Source organism: Myodes glareolus, chromosome 14 (assembly GCF_982192425.1).
Source record: "Myodes glareolus chromosome 14, mMyoGla1.1, whole genome shotgun sequence".
In the NCBI taxonomy this organism is placed as follows: domain Eukaryota; kingdom Metazoa; phylum Chordata; class Mammalia; order Rodentia; family Cricetidae; genus Myodes; species Myodes glareolus.
Genome location: NC_142039.1, coordinates 40,333,419 through 40,342,972, shown reverse-complemented (window position 1 = coordinate 40,342,972; position 9,554 = coordinate 40,333,419). Strand labels below are relative to the sequence as shown.

Genomic DNA, 9,554 nt, shown 5'->3' with positions numbered 1-9,554 from the left:
CTGTTGCTTTGGAACCTGTCCTGTAACTAACTCTTGTAGACCAGGCTGGCCTTGAATTCACAGAGATCCACTTGCCTCTGACTCCTGAGTGCTGGGGTCAAAGGCATGAACTACCACCGCCCTGCCACCTCTCTCTATTCTTAATGCTGAACAATTTCTTCGCCAATTTAAGATTAAACACATCTTTCTTCACTCCTTCTCCATGTTCTTACATAACTTCATTTTGAGTAAAATTACACAAACTGACTGAGAAGGTGTTTGTTAGTCTGGTCCTCTACGTAACTGAAGAGGGTGAAACTCAGAGAAGTAATACATGTTCCCTACAAACACGTCACACTACATGAGAAATGTGAGAAGGAGCTGAAGGGGTGCTTCATTTAGGAGACATGCTCCTCTTGTAGAGGACCCTAGTTCCTTACCCAGCACTCACATCTAGGACTCATGACTGCCTGTAGCTCTAGCTCCCTGTGGTCAGTGCCCTCTGCCAGTCTGTGTGGGGGCCTGTACAAATATGGCACACACTCACAGAGACACACGCATAAAATAAATCTTATATTAGAAGAACATGCTATTTAATAATCTATAGTATAATACAATACACATCACTTACTTAAATATTTTGCATATACACTGCAACCAAGGAAAATATAAATACTTATGCATTATTGTAAAGTAGAACCATAAGGAACCGAAAATGCTTCAGGGGTCAGATATGACAGAACAGTTTTAAAAAGGGGGGGGGCATAAATCCACCTCTAGAAATTCTTGACTTTCATGATCAACAATTATATTAATAAGTATTTTTAAGAATGAATCTATCAGATTCTTAGAACCATATCAATATCTTATTGTGTGGATATATGTTAAGAAATAAAGCAGTGAATCCTTCTCTTAAACGGATGTAGAATCAGATCTTTTGCAGGTCTTTGATGACAAACAGCTGGACAGTGTTGTGGAGAGCAACCAGACATTAACAGGGGGCAGCTGCTAACAAGCCTCAGTCTGTTTCAGTCACACTGCATATGAATCTTGCAAAATGGCAAATCCAAGTTTTTTAATCAACATAGAAACTACAAATGGATATAAAATAAAACTTTATTGTGTATTCCTTATCTAGTTTATCCCATATGGACAATGTTAATTCCTGTAGAGAACCTCCATGAATATAAGACCACAGAAACATTTCAGTGCATTTAAGTTTTGTGACTGGTGCGTTGGGATTCATGGTAGTTCATACCATTTTTCAAAATTCTGTAAAATATTATCTACAGATGGAAAAATACAGACACTTTAAATAGCATCATAGCTAAACTAACATTTAAGAAATACAACATCTGGTACAAGATATGAATTTCTTTGGATAACATGACTAAATCACTATGAAATTAATAAAATTGACCAAATTTATCTGTGTGCTTCCAATCATGGTGACAGTTTTACTAAATATAATTAAGAGCATTTTCTCTGTGCTGGAGACATGACTCCTTAGTTGAGAGCACTAGCTTGTCTTCTAGAGGTCTCAAGTTTAATTCCTAGCAACCACACTTTGGTTGAGAGGAACCTCTCTAACTCCAGTCAGTCACAGGGCGTTTGATTACCTCATCAACCCTTTACAGGAATCAGGCGTGGCTGAGGTACATGGACATAATGTAGGTAAATTATCCATACGTATTCCTATACTAATATAGGAATTAAACAAATCCCTTCAAAGGAGAGGAAAATTGGAGAATAAGGTTTATCACTGTAATTTACTAAGATCTCTCTCTCTCTTTCCTCTCTCTCTCTCTCTGTTTCTCTCTCTCTCTCTCTCTCTCTCTCTCTCTCTCTCTCTCTCTTTCATGTGCGTGCTCTTTCTCTCTGTCTCTCAGGTCAAGGTTGTGAGTCACCAGGAAGAATATGTGAGAATAAATACATGCTTAACCTACTTTATAAGAATTTTGTCTTACTACAATATTGCAGAAGTGAGAGTTTTTCCACAATCATTGAACAGAAACATGAACGAGATAGTCTCTCAATTTCTCGCAACACTCAGGCAGAAGTCCATCCCTGTGAATCAACACAAAGGAGCTAAAAGTTGCATAACCAAGAGCCAGAAACTTTTGAACATTTGCTGTCAAGGATTTTTCTGCTAAAGAAAGACTTAAAAATAGAGAAAAAGCACAGTCAGCCCAATAGAAGAAAACAAAACAGAGCATCAGAAGGAGGACACTCTGAGCAGCTCTTAGCTCACGGGGAGTTCTGTAGAGAAGCTTCGAGTTCTGAAGGTAGAGGACATGCTGGTGGTGCTTGTGGAGAAGAAGTACCATGTAGCCACTGGCGCCTCCCATGGCTCCCTGAAACACAGCATCTCTCAAGACCATAAAGGGAAGAACAATCCATTTTGTTTGCCAACTTTCTAGCATGAAATAACAGTAGCCGTCCTCACTCTTAAACTGTGATATATTCAGACTTGTACTTGTGATGGAATGGATTAGGTTCATACCTATTAAAGCGTTGAGTATCCAAAAGAATGAAAAGAATGGAAGGATGTGCCATGCAGACTTTGGTCTGAGCCTTTTCCACCCAGATGCTCTGGGACTGATGATGATGGCCTGGACCACAGTGAGGAAACTGCTAGTGCAGATGGAGACCCCACGGGCCACCCTTGACAGGTAAACGAGGATCTTACATTGTATGTCATCTAGGAAGTTTCTCAAACCAAAAGCTGCCATTGTGTTTGGCAATCCTTTTGCAAGAAGAATTATGATGTTTGTAAAAGCCAAGTGGATAAGAATAAGGTGTATGGGTTTCTTCTCAAGCCCTCCCAACCAACTGAACATATAGTTCACAGAAACAGAAATATTTCCCAGAGTTCCAAACATTGTCATGAAGAGTAAAGATACTTGCTTAATAAATTTTGAAAGCATTTCTTCCTTGCTGTGTAGAAAATCTTGTATTCAGGATACAAAGTGTTTTTCCAGAAAGCATCAGTAATTCTAGACATTTATCTGTAAAACATTTCACATAATAGCATTTTCTGGTGTATGAGAGTGAGAGATGGAAACATGTGCTGCTGTAGACTGGGTCCCCAAAATCCTCCTCTTCATGTGGACTGTGAGTTATGTGTGTGCTCTGATAGGTGAGTTTGGAAACTGGAATAAAACTCTGAAGTTTTAAAGGAGATATGTTTGAGCTCTGTACTAGCAAAACTGATTTCTGTGAATGTGTGTGTTTGTGTGTGTGTCCCTGTTTATCTCTGTGCATGGATTATGCTAATTAACTGCCAGCATAACTTAACTGAACTTCTTTTTTCTTCAACCAAATTTCTTCCTTTTTTCTCTATTTCGTCATAGTCCCCCAGGTTCAAAGATAAAGACTCCTTTTTTATTTTTATCTTAGTGTAACAGTTTCTAGATATGCATTTGGCTTCAAAGCTTTATTACTTCAATTTCTACATATTAATATTTTTAAAGTTTTTATGTTGACTATTCTGTGATTTCATTCCCTATAAATGTTTACTAGTTATTTTTAATAGATAGTTCTAAATGTCAAGTCCAATTGCACAACCTGTGCAGATAGAGGCATTCAGTTAAAGCTGAACCATCAAAATATAACCTGCAAATTTTCACAGAACTACCAGGCTGCAGTTAGGGATGGTGTCTAGCAGAACCTTGTGTTACTTCCTAGAAGAGGGCTAACAGAGAGCTGTGATCCTAGTGGATGACTCAGGGCATCTGTATCCCAGTGAGTTACCTCAGGAGACATAAGGGAACACGGAACAGCTCTGGACCAGGGGATGCTGATGAGGTAAACCTAAGAATTGGGTTAATGAGGGAGTATATAGTGCCATGAGATGAGTGCAGTTTTTGAGTCTCGTGTCCTCAATATCAACTGTTTGTAGCACAGTGGGTAGTGGCATACCTGTGTGAGCAGGAATTCCACGATGTAAGAGTTCATGTTGGCATTTGCTTCTGTGGGGTCTTTTGAGCAGCTATTATGTCAGCCGGTTTTGCAGCCTACTTTTCCTCCAACCTGTTTGTCAGGCAGGATGCTTTTTATTTACCAGTCCTATCTGATTCCAGAACTTGGTTCTGGGCAGGATGCTATTCTTCAAGTTCTGGATCTCCATTCTCATTTCTCAGGAATTTGTGATAAGCTTTAGGCACCTGTTCTAGGATAAGAGGAATCAGAATATTACAGTGGATGCAAGGGTTTAAGTGTTCTTAGTACTTGCAATGCCTCTGTTCCCTGCCCTCCTTCCTGTTAAACTCACGGGATAGCTTTACATGCCTCTGTCTGGATGATCTTATCAGTGACTTTCATCAACCTAGCCTTGGTCTGAGATTTGTGTCCAGATGGCCTCATCACTCTAGAAATGTCAGTTATTACTTTCAGCTGTTCCTTTAGCAATGATGTACGTATTGTTTGTTTCAGTGAGTCCTAGACATCACAATACCATCTAAATATCTGTACAAATGAAACGTGTTCCAGATATTAACAGAGAGTGCATCAGCATTCACTGACATATTAAGAATAAAAAGTTAAGTGTTTTGTCAAAGATTGGAATCTGTCAAAATCCCTGCTATCAGTTCACTCAAGTACTGATGGAAGATATTAACATTTTCCTGTTTCTTTAATCCTTGCTTTCATGGGGATTTTTGCTTTTCCAGTCCTTTCTTCTCTTTTCCAAGCTTTAAGTCATACTTGAGACCAGGCTCTGATTTTCTAATAATTGCTTTCTTTTTACTGAAGTCACTGTCAGTGAAGGAAGAAGTGTCTCATCTTCCACATTATTTGGAAAATGCTAATAAAAAATGAATTTGAAAGGTGGGATGGACTTATGCTTAAGCTGATGAAGTAAGTTACATCCACTCATTCTGCTTTTCTCTAAAAGAAATGAGGAAGCAGGCAAATAAACCAAACTAAAAAGATTGTTGTTATTTGCTGCTTAGCATGGGATAAACTTAAGATGAGCTGTTTCAGGGTGTCCTCCTCCACAGCCTGGATCCTATAAAGTACAGTTCTCAAGATGGTAACGATAACTGTACACTGATTGTTATATTCTTCATAAATTCAGGCAAATAATGATTGAATTTAAGACAAGCATTACAAAATGGTATATGATAAAATCGAGAGCCTTAAAGGATAAATACAGATGAAAGCCCATCAAACAGAGTTAAAAAGGCTATTGTAAAAACTATGCCAATATTAGAAAAATGAAAATGCATCAAAAAAGAAAAGTACAACTGTTACAAACACTAGTGACAATGTTGAAGTCACAGTGCTGGCAAACTCATACCTGAAAGAAGTAATTTTTGTCTTTCATCTAATTATTTTTGAGAGAGAAGAGAGTTTCTCTCTGTAAACGAGGAGAGCCCTAAACAACAATTCCCTTGCCTCAGTCTTTCTAGTCTTGACATTACAGTAATGTATCATGATTGCCTCCAGGGTTTGACAGACCTCTGAAAATCTTATCTGTCTTATAAATTCATTTAGAAAGGTAGCCTTAGTCAAAGACCCAGTCAGAGATCAATCATGATACTCCAGCCTGAGAATGGATAGTGATGCTTCAGCATTTCTGTTCCATTTCAGTATCTCCAGGAACGTGTTTTCTTTGATCTTTCTGGAGGCAGAGATAGAAGGAAAGTGGAAGTCCTGAGATTTATGGAGCCTCTCTACTGCTCCCTGGATTAGTCAGAGAGTCTTCTGCTTTAATGAAACTCTCCATGGCACAGCAGAGGGGATCAAAGATCTTACCTCCATGTACTCACCTGGACCTCTGTGGTGCAGACAGGATCTGGAGCAGCTCTGGGTAGGTGATACTTTCCAGGTCATATTTGTACTTCAGAATTTGTGGGCTCTTGGCTTCCATCAGGTATTGCAGACTTCAAGTTTCATGTTGTCACAGTGTCAGGGGGATGGACAGCCTCTGCAGAGCCCCAGTCCCTTAAGTACAACGTTCCCTCTTTCCACAATTACCACATCTGTTTTCCTCAGAACCTATTTTAAGCTTACTTAAAGATTAATTATTTTGAGAGGAAGAATGTGAGTTGAGAAAATGAACAACTAACTGTGTTTCTGTGTATGGAGCTCCCTGCAGTTCCTGACTGTTTTTCATCTTCACAAAGTGCCAAGCTGTGACCTGGGCAGAATCTACTTCTGACACATAGACCAAGTCTCTTGCTGTTCTTCTCAAATCTCTCATTCTACAGAATTAGAATAAGTGATGCTAAGCACTGGAGATTTTGCTGTCAGATCAAGTCCCAAACATGGACCAGGACAATTTAGAGTCCCTTGTTTGACCTGTGCCCATCTGTAGTGAAGAACTTTGCTGTAAATGACTCATTCATTCCTGCCCATTACTTTAAATATAATGTAGGAATTGAAGTATAAAAGCCTCCCCAATATTTATCTCATCCTAAAAGCAATCTTTACTTAGAAAACTTTCAAGACATTTTTTAAAAAACTTAGGTGTGTCCTAGAGTGGTCCTTCTGTGTATTTTTCAAGGTAGTTCCTAGGTGGATCTTCCTATCCCAAATGCAACATGATACAAATAAACATGGGTTCAGGACTAAGATTTAAGATAATGGTATCATGTGTCAGGATACAAGATCAACTAAAAAAAATCCTGTATACAAATGAGAAAGAAAACTGAGAAAGAAATCAGAGAATCATCATCCTTCACAATAGTCACAAATAACATAAAATATGTTAGGGTAATACTAACCAAAAAAGTGAAAGACCTATTTGACAAGAACTTTAAGTCTTTGAAGAAATAAATTAAAGAAGGTATAAGAAAATGGAAAGTTTTCCCATACTCTTGGATAGGCAGTGTTAACTGGTTTCTGCAGTTGTTAAGTTTCAAAGAAATCACACAAAGGTCTACATTAATTATAAACTGATAGGCCTAGTAGCTCAGGCTTCTTATTAATTACTTCTTACATCTTAAATTGGTCCATTATTCTTGTCGATGTTAGTCATGTGGCTTGGTACCTTTTTTGGTGAGCAAGACATATCTTGCTTCCTCTCCATCCGGGTCACAACTACAGAATGAAACTTCCCTCTTCCCAGAATTCTCATTGCTTCACCTCTACCTCTTGCCTGGTCATTCCACCTATACGTCCTGCCTGGCTACTGGCTAGTCAACATTTTATTGAAAATAATACAAGCGACAGGATAAAAGACCATTGTCCCACAGCACCCCCTTACTTTTTTTAGCAGGAACTCTGAATCTAATATCTTTTGTTTAGCTTTTCTTCTGATCATTATCCATAACAACTTGTAACCAACATTCTAAACAGAGAAAAATAGCTATAGTCCATTTTTTGGGAATGTGAACATAGTTTTCCAGTCTACTTCCTGTTGACTGGGGGTGTTGATAAACTTATGGGGACCTAAAGAAAATTTATAATTATGATCAAGTCATGATTGGAGTATCCTGTGAGGCTTGATCATCTCAGGCAGCAGTCTTGAATCTGTTCTGGATGTAGAACTCAGACATCTGGGCCATTGAGGTCCTTCTGTCTATGTGTTGCTTTTATTGGTTAATGAATAAAGAAACTGTCTTGGACTGTAGTAAGGCAAAAGAACAGAACTAGGTGGGGAAAACTAAAGTGAATGCTGGGAGAAAGCCTTGTAGCCCCGCAATAGCCAGACAGAATTTTTAGCTAGTAAGCAACAACAACGTGGCCATACACAGATTGGCCAATAAATAATAATAATTATTATTATTTATAATAAATAATAATAAATGGGTTAAATTATTATGTAAGAGTTGGCTAATAAGAAGCTAGAGCTAAGGGGTCAAGCAGTGATTTAAATAATACAATTTCTATGTGATTATTTTGGTTTTCATAGGACTCAAAACAACAATACACAACTTCATATGGAAAAACAGAAAACCCAGGATAGTCAAAACAATCCTGTATAATAAAGGAACTTCTGGAGGTATCACGATCCCTGACATCAAGCTCTATTATAGAGTTACAGCAATGAAAACAGCTTGGTATTGGCAAAAAATAGACAGATTGGTCAATGAAATCGAACTGAAGATCCAGATATTAATACACATACCTATGAACACCTGATTTTGGACAAAGAGGCTAAAATTATACAACAGAAAAAAGAAGCATCTTTAACAAATGGTGCAGGCACAACTGAATGTCAGCATGTAGAAGAATGAAAATAGGTCCATACTTATCCCTAAGTACAAAATTCAAGTCCAAATGGATTAAAGACCTCGGTATAAATCCAACCTCACTGAACCTGATAGAAGAGAAAATGGGAAGTAGCATTCAGTGCATGGGCATAGGAGACTACTTCCTAAATATAACTCCAGTAGCACAGACACTGAGAGCAACAATAAATAAATGGGACGTCCTGAAACTGTGAAGCTTTTGTAAAGCAAAGGGCATAGTCAATAAGACAAAAAAGCATCCTACTGAATAGGAAAATATATTTACCAACCCCACATCAGACAGAGGACTGATCTCCAAAATATATAAAGAACTAAAAAATTAGACATCAAAATATCAAATAACCCAATTAAAAGCTGAAGTTTAGATCTAAACAGAGAATTCTCAACAGAAGAATTTCAAATGGCTGAAAGACATTTAAGGAAATGATCCTCATCCTTAGCCATCAGGGAAATGAAATCAAAACTACTCTGAGATACCATCTTACACCTGTCAGACTGACTAATATCAAAAACACCAATAATAGCTTATGCTGGAGAGGATGTAGAGTAAGGGGAACACTCCTCTATTGTTGGTGATAATGCGAACTTGTACAACTACTCTAGAAATCAGTATGGCGGTTTCTCAGAAAATTGAGAATTAACATACCACAAGATCCAGCAATACCTTGCTTAGGCATATACCCAAAGGATGCTCTAACATACTACAAGGACATTTGTTCAGCTATGTTCATAGCAGTATTATTTGTAGTAGCCAGAATCTGGAATCAGCCTAGATGCCCCTCAACTGAAGAATGGATAAAGAAAATGTGGTACATTTACACAATGGAGTACTACTTAGTGGTTAAAAAAACAAACCAATAACACCTTGAAATTTGAATGCAAATGGATGGAACTAGAAAAAAAACATTTTGAATGAGGTAACTAACTCCAACCCAGAAAGATGAGCATGGCACCCACTCATAGGTGAATACTAGCTGTAAAGCAAAGGATAAGGAACCTGTGGTCCATGACCCCAGAGAAGCTAAGTAACAAGGAGAACCATAAAAGAAACATACACAGATCCCCCTGGGAAAGGGAAATAGACAAGATCTCCTGAGAAAATTGGGAGCATGTGGATGGGGAGAGAAGGGAGGGCAGAAAAGTAGGAGGAGCGGAGAAGGAGAAGAGGGAGAACTAGAGGGAACTGGATGGTCAAGATGGGGGAAGACACAGATGGAGAACAAGGAAGGAGATATATTGATTGAGGGAGCCATTATGGGGATAGCAAGAAACCTGGCACTAGATAAATTTCCAGGAATCCGCAAGAATGACCTCAGATAAGATCCTAAGCAATAATGGACAGAGTTACTGAAGTGGTCTTTCCCTGTAGTCTGATTG

The 9,554-nt window shown here is 38.3% G+C and overlaps 1 protein-coding gene across 1 annotated transcript; it reads right to left on the bottom strand.

Annotated features, from left to right (window-relative positions):
* Positions 1-1,979: 1,979 nt before the first annotated feature.
* LOC148119819 (vomeronasal type-1 receptor 4-like) lies at positions 1,980-3,013 on the bottom strand. The gene has a single exon (XM_087896685.1). It carries the CDS (start codon positions 2,904-2,906, stop codon positions 1,980-1,982), a length of 927 nt encoding a protein of 308 aa, XP_087752811.1. The 5' UTR covers positions 2,907-3,013.
* Positions 3,014-9,554: the final 6,541 nt, after the last annotated feature.

Coding starts and splice junctions, on each gene's coding strand:
- LOC148119819 (XM_087896685.1), bottom strand. CDS start 2,906: ATGCTTTCAAAATTTATTAAGCAAGTATCTTTACTCTTCATGACAATG.